We start from the raw sequence: 18,283 nt of genomic DNA on the forward strand, positions 1-18,283 counted from the left end.
CAATATTTCAGGAAACTGGGCTTTAAATCCCAAAAGGTCATCCATATGCTCCTCATTTAATATCCTTCCCATGGTATATTACCAAAGGAACTTTTACTTATTGGGTCTCCATTTCTCCAGGTTTCAGGAACAGGGTCCTAGCAGCTATCACCCTAGATTCTTTATATAACTATCAAATGGCTGCATGATTATCTTGGGAACTAGTGGGAGGGTTGTTTAAAGTATAGAAAGAAATTAAATTTTGAGTTTCTGATTTGCTATTACTGATTTGCTAATTTTGAGTTTCTGATTTGCTCTCACTTTCAATAGCAAAACCACAGTTACTTTTGCACCAACCTAATATAATTAATGAATGAAGGTAAGATTTTACCTAACAATTCTCAATGTTGCAGAAATGGGTAGCGTGCATACATTTCAAGCAATAATCTTTAATGGATATTATTAAAAAGTGAGTCCAATGACCCAGCAATGCTCACCAGTGGTTATTCCACCTCTTGTTTTTGCACTTCCACCTAGGAAAGCTGTGGCCCCTGAGAGACAGAAAAATGGAAAGGCATATTAAGAAATATTCAAGAAAAATGAAAAGAACATGATACAACTTCTTGAAAGAACAGCTCCAGAGGAGACGTCGAACATCGAAATACGGGCAGAGCTCTGAAGGTTCCCTGGCAACATGCAGACTCACCCGTGTTGGAACTGCCAGGGGCAAGAGTTGTGGCAGGAACTGCCCTAGTGGTGGCTGAAACAAGGAAAAGTGGGATCACCATGGTGATCAACTTTTCCCTTTCCTGTAGGCCTGCCTCTAAAACTACCCAGATCTATCTTAATTATTTATAAATGGTGCTTTCCATGATCCTCCCTGATGTCATGTCCTGTGTATTTTCTCCATATCCATTTTACTAGCAAAACAATCAGAAGGTCCAGTTCCTCAACCTAAGGCAATATTTCTGGTCTTCCATTGGGAGACAGGTGGTGGCCCCCATGTTTACCACTTTACTCCCCAGAATGTGGAAGACAAAAACAATTTTCCTGGGACTCTTACACATCAAGAATATATTTTACATTTCTGTTGCTTCTGAGGTTTGAAAACCACTATTTCAGTATGTTTCTAAGGCTCATTTCAGTTAATTCTTCTGCCCTAGATAAAAACTGTTTATAGTTCCTAGTAATACCCTTGCAACATTTCCAAGTATCCTCACAGGAGAAACATCTCAGAACAAATGCAACAGAAATCTCACTTTAAAAGAGGCTATTGGTAAAGTTTTATAAACAGTAAAATCTAAAGAAAATTCTGTGGGACCCAAGATCCATTATACTTAAATAAATGCATAATATTCTGCAGAAAAGTCCATGCCCAAACAAGACATTCTAATGAGAGTCAAGATTCATGGTAATATGTGAATTATGGGCTGCTCATCCTCCCCTGCTCTGGATTCAGTTCCTGTACTGCCCCTGCCTCCTATGAAAGTTGTGACCTCTGAGAAAAGGAAGAATAGGATCAAGAGGTCTGTGAGACACTGGTAAAAAGCATGAGTTGCTATTTTATGATTGCAGCTCTACAAAGTCATCATGCATTCAAGATGAGGATTTCCTTCCCATTCAACTACCTGTGTGGGAACCTCCAGATGTAATTGTTGTCCCAGGGAATTCACCAGGAGTACCTAAAATGAGAAGGTAAAGGAGCTAATAGGACAAACAACACTGGAAACAGCAATGCTGCCTTGATCCACTGGAAAACCTTTCCTCTTTCTGAAGGAAATGAACCATGAATGGATTTCCCTGCAATGTATGCACTACTGTTTTGTTTTTTTTTTCTTTTTTCTTTTTGGTACTATTTCTTCCATCACAGCCTATTCAAAAAGAAGGAAGTTTAAATTCACTTTACAGATTTCATGTCCAGTGACTTGGCTCCCTGGTGTTCCAGGAGCAAGAGAAAGTCTTGAATATTCTAAGTGTTCTCCTTTGTGGAACAGGTAATCCTGTGATTACCATGTTTTTAAGAATAAACACATAGGAGACATTTATAGCTTCCTTTAGTGTTTTTCTGTAGCCTATGCCAACTGGCATGGGATCCTGTGAACTGCTGCTGACAGGAAGGGAAACTGTGGTGGTAGCTACTGAAGTGAACAGACTGACATTCTACATAAGAATATGCCTGTCACGACTGGATTAAGAAAACGTGGCACATATACACCATGGAATACTATGCAGCCATAAAAAGGATGAGTTCTTGTCCTTTGTAGGGACATGGATGCAGCTGGAAACCATCATTCTCAGCAAACTATCGCAGGAACAGAAAACCAAATACCGCATGTTCTCACTCCTAGGTGGGAATTGAACAATAAGATCACTTGGACACAGGAAGGGGATCATCACACACCAGGTCCTGTTGTGAGGGCAGGGGGGAGGGATAGCATTAGGAGATATACCTGATGTAAATGGCGAGTTAATGGCACACCAACATGGCACATGTATACATATGTAACAAACCTTCACGTTGTGCACATGCACCCTAGAACTTAAAGTGTAACAAAAAAAAAGAAAAAAGAAAATGCCTGTCATTTCTCTCATATTCTAGATGCATTTCTACTGTGCCTGATAGTCCTGTCAGTGAGAAGAAAGGTCTCTGCCTCATGTGATTTACATTTGTGGGAGAGGGAACAGATGAAATAAACAAGAAGTGTAAAAAACATGTTACTAAGATAGTAGCAGGTGATTGTACTTTGCAGAATCATGATGAGCAGAGTGGAGAGAATCAGTGTTCCAGGAAGGCTGCTGCAGGTCAGTGGCCCTCAGACAGGTGTCCAGAGAACTAACACTGTCACACAGGCCATGTGACAACACCTGACTCAGATGGCCCAGTTTCTGAAACTCCTTAACAGAACTACTCAGGATGGTCAGTTGTCGTGCTTCCAGACAAGAAGTAACCGCTTTTCCTTGGCCACCATTCTCATTTATGAGTTCACCTCAGCACAACAGGGCAATGAGAAGAATCTCAAAGCCTGGGAAGGGCGAAACATACCTCCTGGAGCTTTTGACCTAGTGGTCCTGACCCCTCCTGTGGAACTTGTGACCTCTGAGAGAAAAGAAAGCAAGAATGAAGTCTGCAGTATGGGGAGTGCAGGGTTATGTAACCCTAGGAGCCTGTCACCCAAGCAGCCATGGTGTAGCATTCCCTGTGTGCTTTTTGACTTGCCTGTGTTGTCATTCCCAGGTTCCAGAGTCTTTCCAGAGAATGCCCCAGTGGTAGCTATTAAGAAAGAGATGGGTAGCCATGGGTCAGTACCTTGTCATCATCAAGTGGGCAGAGAGTAACAACCTCATAAATGGATAAATCTGTATGCTTATTCAGTATTTCAGGAAACTGGGCTTTAAATCCCAAAAGGTCATCCATATACTCCTCATATAATATCCTTCCCATGGTATAGTACCAAAGGAATTTTTACTTATTGGGTCTCTATTTCTCTAGGGTTCAGGAACAGGGTCCTAGCAGCTATCACTCTAGATTCTCTATATAACTGTCCAATGGCTGCATGATTACCTTGGGGACTAGAGGAAATGTCTGCTTAAAGTGTATAAATAAATTAAATTTTGAGTTTCTCATTTGCTATCACTGATTTGCTATTATTGAGTTTCCAATCTGTTATGATTTTCAATAGCAAAGCCACAATTACTTTTGCACCAACCTGATGAATGAAGGTAAGATTTTACCTAACAATGCTCAGTGTTGCAGAAATGGGTAGCATGCATACATTTCAAGCAATAACCTTTAGTGGATATTTTTAAAGAGTGAGTCCAATGACTCAGTAATGCTCACCGGTGGTTATTCTACCTCTTGTCATTGCACTTCCACCTAGGGAAGCTGTGGCCTCTGAGAGACAGAAAAACAGGGAAGTCATATTAGGAAATATTCAAGGACCATGAAAAGAACATGATGCAACTTCTTGAAAGAACAGCAGCAGAGGAGACATCGAACATCGAAATATGGGAGGAGCTCTGAAGGTTCCCTGGCAACCTGCAGACTCACCTGTGTTGGAACTGCCAGGGGCAAGAGTTGTGCCAGGAGCTGCCCTGGTGGTGGCTGAAACACAAGGAAGAGTGTGATCACCATGATGATCAACCTTTCCCTTTCCTGTAGGCCTGCCTCTAAAAACTATCTAGGCTTATCTGAATTATTTATAAATGGTACTTTCACCGATTCTTCCTGAGGTGGTACCCTGTATAATTCTCGTTATCCATTTTACTAGCAAAACAATCAGAAGGTCAGGTTCCTCAACCTAAGGCAATATTTCTGGTCTTCCATCAGGAGACAGGTGGTGGTCCCCATGTTTACTGTTTTACTTCCCAGAATACGGAAGACAAAAACAATTTTCCTGGGACTCTTACACATCAAGAATATACTAAACATTTCTCTTGCTTCTAAGTCATCAAAACCACTCTTTAGGAACGTTTCTAAGGTTCACTTAAGTTTTCTCTTCTTCCCTACAACAAAACTGTTCATGGTTCCTAGTAATACCCTGGCAACGTTTCTATGTAACCTCACAGGAGGAAGTTCTCAGAACAAATGCAATAGATATCTCAGTATAAAAGAGGCTATTGACAAAGTTTTAGAAACTATAAAATCTAAAGGAAGTTCTACTGGGCCTAAGATTCATTATCCCTAAATAAATGCATAACATTCTGCAGAAAAGTCACTCCCAAACAAGTCATCCTAATGATTCAAGATTCACAGTAACATGAGAATTATGGGTTGCTCATCCTCATCTGCTCTGGATTCAGTTCCTTTATTGCCCCTGCCTCCTGTGAAAGTTGTGGCCTCTGAGAAAAGAAAGAATAGGATCAAGGGGTCTGGGAGACACTGGTAAAAAGCATTGAGTCACTCTTTCATGACTGCAGCTCTATGAAGTCATCATGCATTCAAGATGCAGATTTCCTTCCCATTCAACTACCTGTGTGGGAACCTCCAGATGTAAATGTTGTCCCTGGGAATTCACCAGAGGTACCTAAAATGAGAAGGTAAAGGAGCTAATAGGACAAACAACACTGGAAACAGCAATGCTGCCTTGATCCACTGGAAGACCTTTCCTCAGATTCTCTGTTTCAGAGGGAAATGAACCATGATGGTTTTCCCTCCAATGCACTGACTATTGTTTTGCTACTGACTACTTCTTCCATCACAGCCTATTTAGAAAGAAGAAAGTTTAATCGCACTTTACAGATTTCATATCCAGTGACTTGGCTCTCTGGTGATCCAGGAGCAAGGAAAAGTCTTGAACATTCCAAGTGTTTTCCTTTATGGAACAGGTAATCCTGTGATTATCATGTTTTTAAGAATAAACACATCATGTTTATAGCTTCCTTTAGTGTCTTTATGTAGCCTATGCCAACTGGCATGCGATCCTGTGAGCTGCTGCTGACACCAAGGGCAACTGTGTTGGTACCAATTGAAGTAACCAGAGTGACATTCTACATAAGAATATGCCTGTCACTCACCTCATATTCTAGAAGAATTTTCACTGTGTCTGACAGTGAGAAGAAGAAAGTCTCTGCCTCATGTGATTTACATTTGTGGGAGAGAGAACACAGGAAATAAACAAGAAGTGTAACAAATATGTTTGACAGATGGCAGCAGGTGATAGTACTTTGTGGAATCATGATGAGCAGAGCAAGGACAATCAGGGTTCCAAGAAGACTGCTGCAGGTCAGTGGGCCTCAGCTAGGTGTCCAGAGAACTAACACTGTTACACAGGTCATGGAGCAATGCCTGACATACATAAGCCAGTGAATCAAATTCTTTAGCAGGACTACTCAGGACGGTCAGAATACATGTTGTGCTTCCAGGCAAGAAGTAACCCCCTTTCCTTGGCCCCCATTCTCATTCATGTGTTCACCTTAGCACAACAGGGAAATGAGGAGAGCTCTGAGGTCTGGGACTGACGAAGCTTACCTCCTGGAGCTTCTGATCTGGTGGCCCTGACCCCTCCTGTGGAACTTGTGGCCTCTGAGAGAAAAGAAAGCAAGCATGAAGTCTGCAGTATGGGGAGTACAGAGTTATGTAACCCTAGGAGCCTGTCACCCAAGCAGCCATGGTGTACCATTCCCTGTGTGCTTTTGTACTTGCCTGTGTTGTCATTCCCAGGTTCCAGAGTCTTTCCAGAGAATGCCCCAGTTGTAACTACTAAGAAAGAGATGAGTAGTCACACGTCAGTACCTCATTACCATGAAGCTGGCAAACAGTATCAGCAAATAAAGAGACATGGTTTGCATACTTATTTATTATTTCAGTAAACTGGGATTTTTTTTTTTTTTTTTTTGAGACAGAGTCTCACTCTTACCCAGACTGGAGCATAATGGCACAATCTCAGCTCACTGCAACCTCCACCTCCTGGGCTCAAGCCATCCTCCAGCCTTAGCCTCCCGAGTAGCTGGGACTACAAGCACATGCCACCATGCCCAGCTAATTTTTGTATTATTATTATTTGTAAAGACAGGGTTTCACCATATCACCCAGGCTAGTCTCAATCTCCTTGGCTTAAGTGATCCTCCCACCTCGGTCTCTCAAAGTTCTGGGATTACATGTATGAGTCGCCATGCCCGGCTGTAAACTGGGCTTCTTATGCCTAATAGTAATCTGCATATTCTTCATAAAATATACATGTGACAAAATATTTACCAAGTAATTTTTTACTTGTTGGGCTTTCTTTCTTCTAGAGTTCAGGACTAGAGAGATAGAAGCTAACTCTATCTCACAGCTTCTGTTCAAAGCTGTTCAAAGCAGAGGAAATAAGAACAAAATCTGAGAATCTGAAACCTCAGTCAATGAATAATGGTAAGATTATCTTTAATAATCCTCAGTATTAGAGAAATGATTAGCATGGATACATTTCAGTCTGTAATCCTTTGGGGGTATTAATGGCAGGTGAATGCAATGCTCACCTGTGGCTAATCCACTTCTTGTGGTCCCACTTCCTCTAATGTATGTTGTGGTCTCTGAGAGAGAGAAAAACAGAGGACATATTTGGAAAATACTGAAAGGCCATGAAACAGATATATTATGCATGGGTAGAATTGCACCAAATGAGGCGTCTATGTAAAGATCCTTGAAGAGTTGCCTGACAACCTGTAGACTCACTTGTATTGGAACTGCCAGGGGCAAGAATTGTGCCAGGAGTTATCCCAGTGGTGGACGAAACGTCAAGAGGACTGTGGTCATTATGGTGCTTATGTTTTTCTTCCCCCAAAGATCTGGCTCTAGAAAGAATCTAAGCATATCATCACTATATCCAAAAAACTCTTTTTCTGGTTCTTCCCTGATGATAGGCCAGATGTATTTTCTCATTAACAAATTTACTATCAAACTAGTAAGAGTGATCAATTTCTCAACATGTGGCAATAGTCTTGGAATTCCATGAGAGGAAGACAGGTGGTTTCCTCCCATATTCATTGGTTTTACTTTAAAAAAATTAAGCTTAATGAGAATTTTAGACATTCATAAAATAATTATTATTTTTATTGCTTTGGGTCATAGAAACCTTTACCAGGCATGATTTCAAGGTTCGTTTACCTTGTCTTTACTTCCCAAGAACAAAACAACTGTTTAAAGCTCATACTAAAACCCTGGAAGTCTTTATAACCTTATAGGAGAAATTTCTCAAAACAGATTCAGGAGGCATCACATTCAAAAGACACTATTGGTAATTTGTGTGTATTTAAAAAAAAAAAAACATTAAATGTAAAAAAACGTTCTTTGGGCTTAGATTCATTTTCCCAAAAAAAGAAATGCACAATGTTCTGCAGGAAAGTTCACTTCTAAACAAGTCATAATAATAAAAGTCATAATTCAAATAACTCTCAAATCATGGCCTGCTCCTCACCTGCTATGGATTCAGTTCCAATACTGCCCCTGCTTCCTGTCACAGCTGTGGTCTCTGCGGGAAAAAGAGAATCAAGAGGTGTAAGGAATTGAAGATACAAGGAAAAAGTTATTTTATAATTGCAGCTCTAAAAAGTTATCATACATTCAACATGAGGATTTCCTTCTTGTTGAACTACCTGTGTGGAAATCTCCAGATGTAATGGTTGTTCCTGGGAATTCACCAGAAGTACCTAAAATGAGAAGAGTAAAAGTGCTAATAGAGCAAAGAATAGTAAAAGAAGTTATATGATCCTGAACCACTAGAGGCCTTTCCTAAGAACATGTGTTTTGGAAGGAAATGAACCGTGAATGACTACCCCTTTATTTCTTTGCCCCTCAACTGAACATTGTTGCTCTGGGGTTCCCTTTCCATAGATCCCAGAGAATGTGAAAGGAGACTTTATCTCCCCCTCACCTGTTGAACTTCCAGAAGCTGGGCTTCCTGATGTGACAATGATGTGTTAAGAAGAAAAAAGCAGACTACCTTCTATCTTTATAAATATTTCTCATCAATTACTTCAGGTATTTTGATATTCACATGTTTAAAAAAGAACTCTCTAACTCTGATATTGCCATGTGATGACTTTATTCAATCTATTCTACCTGGCTTGGAATTCTGACTTCAGGTGAAACTATAGTTGTACCAATTAAATAGAATGAACTACTTCAAAATAATTTATTTCATCATTCCACTAATATTTATTAAGCATCTCTTCTGTGTAATATTGTTTAGGACCTTGGGATGTATCCGTCAGCAAAATGTTCAAAGATCTTTCTCCTAATGCACCTTACATTCTAGCAGCTGGAGGCCAGCAATGAACAAGAAATATAATAAATAAGTCAGTGTGAAAGATGTTAGTAAACACTTTGGGAAAAAGGCAAATTGTATAAAAGGCAAATTGTATGCCCTGATTGGTGGGGGGTATCCAGCAGTCTGCCCTTATGCCTGCTACATAATAACTAGCTCTGCAAGCCTGGGCTGCTAAATATCCAGAGGGATAAGCCAGATGAGTCCAGGGAATTCCTAGGCACAACCAGCTTTGTGACTCTGGCATGCTGTGTTCCCAGAGGAAATGTGGGCCCCTTTCCTCAGCCCACCTTCACATCAATGTCTTCACTGCAGAGAACAGGGATTTGATAAAAGCACCAAGGTCTCAGAGTAAAAAACTCACCTCCTGGATGTTCTGCTTGGCTGGTGTCACCCCCTACCATGGAAGCTGTGGCCCCTGAGAGAGAGAGAAAAGAAAGGAAAGAGTGAAGACCAGTTTTTGAGAGAGTACACACGGCGCTGTGGGCAGAGTATGTCAATAAAGGCGCCCATGTCCAGATTTTGCATGTATTTTCAGACTTGCCTGTCTTGTAACTTCCAGGTTTCAGTGTTTTTCCAGAGACTACACTAGTAATACCTACAACAAGAAAGAGATGGTGTCACTAGCTGAACTCTATTTCCACTTGGTTTCTATAGGAATCTCAAATCCCCACTTAGAAGCAAACTATTACTCTGAGACTCACAGTGCTAGAAGAAATTCATATTTGTCCCACGCAACATTTCTTTCCACAGCAATTTTACTGAGACAGTTATCAACTCTCATGTCCTCGTTGGGGGGAAGATAAGAATTTTCTCCCCATATTACTTATTTATCTGTCATTGGTTTGACATCATGATGGTTTAGTGAGGGACTTTGTAAGCTCAGGAAATAAGGAGATTGTCTGGTCTTTTTTATGAATTTTCTCAATATAGCATATACAAATCATGTAGATATTTTCAGAAGACTATTGAAGGTGTCATTAGGAATTACGGGTCTTAGCCTAGCAGCACTCACCCGTGGCTCTTCCAACACTTGTTGTTCCACTTACTCTTAGGAAAGTGGTGGCCTCTAAGGGAGACAAAGGGATAAGAGTTACCTGGAGTATATTTAAGGATTGTGGAGAAGATATGGTGCTACTCCTGCAAAAAATAATACAAAGGAGATATCTAATTATGCGAGGGCACGTGGAAGATTCCATGTCAACCTGTTGACTTACCTGTCTTGGAACGGCCAGGGGCAACAGTTGTGGCAGGAACTACCCCAGTGGTGGCTGAAACACAATGGGAACTGGCATCACCACAGTGACTCCTGTTTGTCTCCTGAAGACCTGCCTCTAGAAGGAATCTGTTTACATCTTTAAGATGTCAAAGGTCACTTTCTCTGGCTGCCACTCTGATGTGTTTTCCCATTCATTAATAAACTACCAATGAAGTCAAAGGGGCAAAATTTGGGGATTACACCTGACATTCCATGACAGCAAAACAGGTGGTTTTCTCCCATACTTACCCATTACACTGCCAGAGGTAGAAGACAAAAAATTCTTTATTTCATGATAATTTAATCTATTTTTACTTTTCTTTCTAATTTTTATGTAAGTATACATATTTCTGGGGGTTGTATGGGAGGTTTTGATATATGTATATATTATGTAATAATCAAGTCATGATATTTAGCTTATCCATCATCTCACTTATCATTGCTTTGTGGACAGAACATTCAGAACCTTCTTGTCAAGGATATTTGAATGTACACCACAATATTGTTGACCATAGGCACCTCACTGCTACAAAACACCAGAACTAATTACTCCTAATCGCTCCCCATTGACCTAATACTATAATTATTTCTCTTGCTTTGGAGGCAAGGAAACATCTATGCAGGCATGTTTTTAAAGTTCATTTGTGTTATCTCTACTTCCTGGAATCAAAACTGTTTTCTAACCTCTACTATTACACTGGAAATATTTATACATTATATTATGTGGAAATTTCTCAAAACAATTACATCCCATTTACACTTCATCTAGAAGAGTCAACCCATTTGAAAAGAGGATTTTAGGATATTTATAGGGAAATATTAAATTAAAAATATATTTGGCCTCGGTTACATTGTCTGTAAATCCATATTTCATATTCTGTAGGAAAGCCTACTTCTAAGCAAGTCATCCTCATGAGAGTTATGATTCATAGTAACTCCCAAATTGTGGGCTGCTCTTCCTCACCTGTTCTGAATTCACTTTCAGTGTTGCCCCTGCCACCTGCGAGAGTTGTGGCCTCTGAGGAAAGAAAGAGGAAAATCATGAGGTCTGGGGAATTTGAGATATGAGTAAAAAACATTGAGGCGCTATTTTATGACTGCAGCTCTACAAAGTTATCATGCACGCAGAATGGAGATTTCCTTCTCATTGAACTACCTGTGTGGGAACCTCCAGATGAAATGGTTGTCCCAGAGAATTTACCAGAGGTACCTAAAACGAGAATATAAAGAGCTAACAGAGCAAGCAGTACTGGAATCAGCAATGTGGTCTTGAACTATTGGAAAATTTTCTTGACAACATCTATTTTAGAAAAAATATACACTATAATTTTTTGTGAACTTATTGTTTAATGATCTCGCACTGACTATTCCTTCCACTGTACCCTAGCAAAAAAAAAAAAAAAAAGAAGGAAGCTAATTTCACTTTACTGATTTCACTTCCAGTGATGTGGCTCCCTGTCATTTCAGCGGGAAAAAGAAGGAAACATTTTGATATTTCCAATGTTCTTATTTGTATAACTGGTGATAGTGTGATAATCAGGTATTTAAGAATACACTTATGTCGATATTTTTACATTTCCACGGTGTTTTAAGTAGCCTCCTTGACTTCGTTCAGACCCAATAAACTGCTGCTGACACCAAGTGAAACTGTGAAGTAAACAGTGACTCTCTACATGAGAATATGCCTGTCACTCATCTCATATTTTGTAAGCATTTCCTCTGTGCCTGACATCATCCTCTCAGTGAAGAGAACGGACAAAGTATCTGCCTTGTGAGATTTGTGTTTGTGAGAGAGGAAATAGAAAATATGCAAAAGTGTAATAAACATGTTAGAGAGATGGCAACAGGTGATAGTGCTTTGTGGAATCATGATGGCCTGAGTGGGGAGAATCAGAGTTCTGTGGAGGCTGCTGCAGGTCAGTGGGTCTCAGCTAGGTGTCCAGAGAACTAACACTATCACACAGGCCATGGAGCAATGCCTAACTTAGATGACCAAGTGGCAGGAATTCCTTAGCAGGACTACTCAGGAGAGTCAGAATACATGTTGTGCTTCTAGACAAGAAGTAACCCCCTTTCCTTAGCCCCCAATCTCATTTATGTGTTCACCTCAGCACAACAGGGCAATGAGGAGAACCTTGAGGTTTGGGACTGGCGAACCTTACCTCCTGGAGCTTCTGTTCCAGTGGCTCTGACCCCTCCTGTGGAACTTGCGGCCTCTGAGAGAAAAGAAAGCAAGCACGAAGTCTGCAGTATGGGGAATACAGGGTTACATTACCCTAGCACCCTAGGAAGTCACATTACACCTGTGCACCCATGGTGTAGCATTCCCTGTGTGCTTTTTGACTTGCCTGTGTTATCATTCCCAGGTTCGAGTCTTTCCAGAGACTGCCCCATTGGTAGCTATTAATAAAGGGATGGGGCAATGGGGGGTCATTACCTCATTACCATGACGTGGGAAAAGAGTATTAAGCAAATAAATGGACACAGGCTGTATACTTATTCATTATTTCAATAAACTGGCCTTTAAATGCCAGAAACTAATCTCTACACTTCTCAGATAATATTCTTCCCATGGTCTATTTACCCAAATTTTTTTTAACTTATTAGGCTTCCTTTTCTCAAGATTTCATGAATAGGGAAATAGAAGCTAACTCTAGATTTTCTATGTAACTGTCAGTCAAATGGCTGCATGTTTACCTTGGGGGGCAATAGAAGAGTCTGTTCAAGCACAAGAAATAAGAATGAAATTTGAGATTCTGTATTTAGTCAGTGAAAAATGGCAGGAACTTTCCTAACAATGTTAATATGGGAGAAATGAGAGTACGGATACTTTTCAAGCCACAGGCTTTATTGGATCTTATTAGCAAGTGAGTGCAATGAACCAGTAATGCTCACCTGTCGCTATTCCACCTCTTGTCTTTGCACTTTCTTGTAGGGAAGTTGTGGACTCTGAGAGACAGGAAAACAGAAAAGACATATTTGGAAAATATTCAAAGGCCATGAAACAGATAGGGAATTACCCTCATAAACAATAACACCAGAAGAGATATCTAATTATGAGAGGAGCTCTGAAGAGTTCCCTGTCAACCTGCAGAACCATTTAATTCTCAATGCAATCAGAGGGGCCAGTTCTTCAGCTTGAAGCAATATACATTCCATGAGAGGGAGAGACACAATTTTCCATGCTCACCAATTTACTGCCAGGAATGAAACACAAAAAATTAAGTTTGCTGGCAATTTGAGATGTCAAGAAAGTACTAATAATTATATTGTTTTTAGGGCAAGGAAACCTCTATGTACATGTATTTCTAGGATTCGTTTACATTATCTCTCCTTCCCTGGATCACAAATGTTTTTTGCTCCTACTAATATCCTGGCCATACTTACATATAACATTACAGGAGAAATTTCTCAGAACAATTACAGGAGCCATTTCACTTCTAATAGGATATTGGTAAATTTTGGGGAAAATATTTAATTTAAAGGCAGAACTATTTGTGCTAAGATGCATTGTCCAGAAATAAATGCAAAATATTCTGTAGGAAAGCCCACTTCCAAACGAGTCATGCTTATGAGAGTCATGATTCACGGTAAATCCCAAATCATGAGCTGCTCCGCCTCACCTGCTCTGGATTCAGTTCCAGTACTGCCCCTACCTCCTGTGAGAGTTGTGGCTTCCAAGAAAAGAAGAAAACAAAGAGGTCTGGGGAATCTGAGATACTGTGGAAAACTATCACAGTGCTAGTTTTTTATTGCAGCTCCGCAAAGTTATCATGCATTCCAGATGAGGAACTCATTCCCATTCAACTACCTGTGTGGAAGCCTCCAGATGAAATGGTTGTCCCAGATAATTCTCCAGAAGTACCTAAAAAGAGAAAAATAAAGGAGCTCATAGGACAAATAATACTGGAATCATCAGTGTGTTCCTGAACCACTAGAAGACCTTTCCTAAGAGCTCTGGTTTCCGAAGGAAATTAATGATGAATAATTTTTCCCCAACTATTGACAGATGATTTGCTATGGATTATCCTTTCCCCTGCAGCCTATTCAAAAACAGTAATAGCTTAAATTCAATTTAAAAAGGAAGGATACTTAAAATCACTTTACTAACTTCACTTTCAGTGATGTAGTTTCCTGGTGTTCCTGGAGGAGGAAAAATGTCTTGAACATTCTAAATGTTCCTGTTTGTGTAATTGATAATATTGTGATAATCAGATGTATGATAATATACTTCTATGAGATATTTATACCTCCCGCTGGTGATTTTAAGTAGTTCATCCTACCTGGCTTGGGATCCTGTGAACTGCTGCTGGCAACAGGTGAAACCGTGGTCGTAGCTGTTGAAGTAAACAGAGTGACACTCAAAATAAGCATATACTTGTCACTCATCTTATATGCTGTAAGATGAGTACCTTACATTCTCTTCTCAGTGAAAAGAACAGACAACGGTCTCTGCCTTGTGAGAATTCCATTTGTGGGAGAGGGAACACAGAAAATAAACAAGTATAATAAATATGTTCAATAGATGTCAGCAGGTGATAGTACTTTGTGGAATCATGAGGGGCAGAATGGAAGAATTGGGGGTTCTGAGGAGGCTGCTGCAGGTCAGTGGGCCTCAGCCAGGTGTCCAGAGTACTAAAATTGTCACACAGGAAATGGAGCAATGCCTGACTTAGGTAACTCAGTGATAAGGTTTGACTCTCAGTCCCCACTCAAATCTCAGGTTGAATTATAATCCCCAGTGTTGGGGGAAGGAACTTGGTTGGAGCTGATTGGATCACAGAGGTTGGACTTCCCCCTTGCTGTTCTTGTGATACTGAGTTCTCACAAGAACTGCTTCTTTAAAAGTGTGTAGCACTTTCTCTTTCACTCTCTGTCTCTCTCCTGTCCCCAAGTGAAGATGTACTTGCTTCCTCTTTGCCTCCCACCATGATTGTAAGTTTCCTGATGCCTCCCCAGCCATGCCTCCATACAGCCTGCAGAACTGTCCATCATTAAACCTGTTTTCTTTATAAACTACCTAGTCTCAGGTAGTTCCTTAAAGCAGTGTGAGAATAAACTAATATAACCAGTTTCTGAAATTCTTTAGCAGAACAACTCAGATCAGAATACATGTTGTGCTTCCAGTTAAGAAGTAATTGTCTTTCCTTGGCCCTCATTCTCGTTTATGTGTTCACCTCAGCACCCCACAACAGGGCAAGGATGAGAATTCTGAAGCCTGGGACTGATGAAGCTTACCTCCTGGAGCTTCTGATCCAGTGGTACTGACCCCTCTTGAGGAACCTGTGGCTTCTAACAGAAAATAAAGCAAGAATAAAGACTGTAGTATGAAGACATACAGGGTTATGTAGCCCTAGGAGCCTGTCATCTGAGCAGCCAAGATGTAGCAGCCCAGTATGCTGTTGGACTATCCTGTGTTGTCATTCCCAAGTTCCAGAGTCTTTCTAGAGAAGCCACCATGGTATTAAGAAAGTGGGTAATGGGCAACAAGCAAATAGATTGATAAAATATATATTCTTATTCAATATGTCAGTAAACTGGGTTTTGAATGCTAAAAGGACATCTGTGTATTTCTCATATAATATCCTTCCCACAGTATATCGACCAAAGACATTTTTACTTATCGAGTCTCTTTTTTTTCTAGAGTTTTGGAACAGGGAGATGGAGGCTATCTCTAGATCATCTATGTAACTGTCAATCAAATGACTGATGACTGCCTTGGGTGTGGAAAGAGAATCTGCTTACAGCACAGGAAGTAAGAATGAAATTTGAGTTTCTGATCTTTCATCAATGAATAACGGTAATTTCTTGATCAGTACTCAATATGGGAGAATCCAGTCACATGGATTCATTTCGCACCGCAGTCTTTATTGAATATTATTGGTAAATGAGTGCAATGACCCAGCAATGCTTACCTGTGGCTATTCCACCTCTTGTTGATGTACTTCCTCCTAAGGAAGTTGTGGCTTCTGAGAGACAGAAAAACAGAAAAGACATATTTGAAAAATATTCAATCACTATGAAATGAATAAGATATTACTCTTAAAAAGACAAGCACCAGAGAATACATCAAATTATGGGAGGAGCTCTGAAGAGTTCCCTGCCAACCTGCAGACTCACCTGTCCTGGAACTGCCAGGGGCAAGGGTTGGGCCAGGAGCCACCCCAGTCGTAGATGAAACACCAAGGGGACTGGGATCACCATGGTGATTAATCTTTCTTTCCTACAGACCTGCCTCTAGAAAGAATCTAAACCTAACATATCTAACTAGCACTTTCCCTAGCTCTTCCCTGGTGATGAGCCCTGTGTCTTTTCTTACTAACCATTTTATTACCAAAGCAACCAAAGTGACAATGTTCTTAACCTGTGATAACCTTCCTAGTATTCTCGGTCAGGAGGACAATGTGGGTTTCTCCCATGCTCCCCTGTTCTCCTCCCTGTGTCTTGGCTGTCAGATGCAAGAGTGGTGCCTACTGTGGGGTGGTTGCTGAGAATGCCATGAGTGTGCTGAGAACTCCAGACGTTGTGAAAATATTTAGCTCTTCATTTGTGAAAAGGAAGCACTAACACAGTGCAGGTGTGTTTCCTGGGTTCTTGTAGCTCCTCTGTGTTTCTCAGCAAGTTTTATCACCCCCTCCTCTTCTAAAAGCTTCTAATGTTTGTAATTTCACAGCAGAAGTTACTCAGAACAATCAGTATAATTGTCCTATCTTCCAGGATTAGAAGTATGATTCTGCACTCTGTAATTAGTAGCTTTTCTGGAAAAAATGTCTAAACTTATAAAGAATGTGTTGGCCAAAAATGTAGTATATTAGTAAAGTAAATGCAAACTGCTCTCCAGAATCCTCCTCTCTCTAGTCTCGCGATGAGTGTCAAAATCAGTGATAACAAGAAAGACATGAGTTGCTCCTTCTCACCTATTGTGAATGAAGCTTCAGTGGTGCCAACGTGTTCTGCGGAAATTGTGGCCTCTGAGACATGATTTGGAATTGTAAATTTTGGGGAGTTGCAATAGTGGGAAGAGAGATTGTGTGTTATTCCTCAGAACAACCTACAGAAAACATCATTTCATCTGCGCATCCATAGAGATGGTTTTCTTTCAACTTTACCTGTGCTGGAAATTCCTGTTTCAACAGATGTCTCAGAGCCTACGTTAGTGATATCTAAAACAACAAAAGCAAATTTAGCAAATTCATCATGGAAGCAACTAAAAGGGCATTTCTCAGGACTTAATGTTATAAATGGTGCAAATGCTAAATTAAGAGTGTCCTTCTCTCATTTCATCTCCTTGGCCCATTTATTCGCAGGCGACTTGCCAGTGAACATCCCTACATTCTAGTCTGCTGACAGAGGGATGGGGGCTCATTTCATGCCTGCCTGTTTCACTTCCTGTTATGTCTTCCTGGTGTACCAGGGATGACTACAGAGGGAGGAAAATGAAAGATAAAGTTCTTTATAAATATCTCTGTGATACTTCTGTGGTTGATTTCATGTCATCCCTAAAGCATACCCATGCATATACATACACATGCACAAAACTCATAAAGGAGTAAGAGCCAGCCTACATTTTCTTTATGGAATTTTACCTGTGTTGGAAACTTCTGAACTGGTACTGACTTCAGAAGAAATGATAGTGGTGCCTGTGGAAAAAAAAAAAAATGTATGAACTTTAAAGCAATGACGGTCTCATTCCTGACTTCAGAGAACTAGTTCTGAAAGCCAGGACTCAGGCACACTTGTCGGAGGGTCATGAAAATGGTAGTTCCAGAAGGATTCACAATTTGACTTAGCCTTGTGTAAAATGTGTCCTCAACCTTCGTATTCTTCTGTTTTAAGATGGAATCCCAAACAATGAATCAACAGAACCCAAAGTCTTGGAATGAGAACACTCACCTCCTGACAGTCCTGTTCCAGGAGTCCCTGTAGCAGTTGTAGCCTCTGAGAAAGAAAAGAAAGGAATGAAGTAAGAACATGCTGGACGGTTGGGTCTCGTGGATCACATCTATAATTCCACACTTTGGGAGGCCGAGGCGGGCAGATCACTTGAGTCCAGGAGTTCAAGACCAGACTGGGCAACATAGTGAAACCCTGTCTCTACAAAAAAGAGCCTGTAGTCCCAGCTACCTGGGAGGCTGAGGTGGCAGGATCACCAAAGCCTAAGAGGTCAAGGCTGAAGTGAGCCAAGACCATGCCCCTGTACTCCAGCCTGGGGAGCAGAGTGAGACCCTATCAGAAAGAAAGAAAAGAAAGAAAAGAAAGAAAGAAAGAAAGAAAGAAAGAAAGAAAGAAAGAAAGAAAGAAA

The 18,283-nt window shown here is 40.6% G+C and overlaps 1 protein-coding gene across 1 annotated transcript in view; it reads right to left on the bottom strand.

The window, feature by feature from the left end:
* The window catches only part of MUC19 (mucin 19, oligomeric), a 199,138-nt gene that overhangs the window by 72,715 nt on the left and 108,140 nt on the right, over window positions 1–18,283 (bottom strand). The window contains 29 exon segments of the mRNA XM_011936117.1: window positions 477–530; window positions 686–739; window positions 1,608–1,661; window positions 3,023–3,076; window positions 3,197–3,250; window positions 3,818–3,871; window positions 4,028–4,084; window positions 4,768–4,818; window positions 4,950–5,003; window positions 5,948–6,001; window positions 6,122–6,175; window positions 6,937–6,990; window positions 7,875–7,928; window positions 8,053–8,106; window positions 9,088–9,141; window positions 9,739–9,792; window positions 9,941–9,994; window positions 10,946–10,999; window positions 11,138–11,191; window positions 12,144–12,197; window positions 12,877–12,930; window positions 13,605–13,655; window positions 13,790–13,846; window positions 15,220–15,273; window positions 15,897–15,950; window positions 16,102–16,155; window positions 17,091–17,144; window positions 17,568–17,621; window positions 17,875–17,919. Of these exon segments, the coding sequence (XP_011791507.1) occupies window positions 477–530; window positions 686–739; window positions 1,608–1,661; window positions 3,023–3,076; window positions 3,197–3,250; window positions 3,818–3,871; window positions 4,028–4,084; window positions 4,768–4,818; window positions 4,950–5,003; window positions 5,948–6,001; window positions 6,122–6,175; window positions 6,937–6,990; window positions 7,875–7,928; window positions 8,053–8,106; window positions 9,088–9,141; window positions 9,739–9,792; window positions 9,941–9,994; window positions 10,946–10,999; window positions 11,138–11,191; window positions 12,144–12,197; window positions 12,877–12,930; window positions 13,605–13,655; window positions 13,790–13,846; window positions 15,220–15,273; window positions 15,897–15,950; window positions 16,102–16,155; window positions 17,091–17,144; window positions 17,568–17,621; window positions 17,875–17,919 (1,557 nt within the window).

Source organism: Colobus angolensis, unplaced genomic scaffold (assembly GCF_000951035.1).
Source record: "Colobus angolensis palliatus isolate OR3802 unplaced genomic scaffold, Cang.pa_1.0 Scaffold150, whole genome shotgun sequence".
NCBI classification, from domain to species: domain Eukaryota; kingdom Metazoa; phylum Chordata; class Mammalia; order Primates; family Cercopithecidae; genus Colobus; species Colobus angolensis.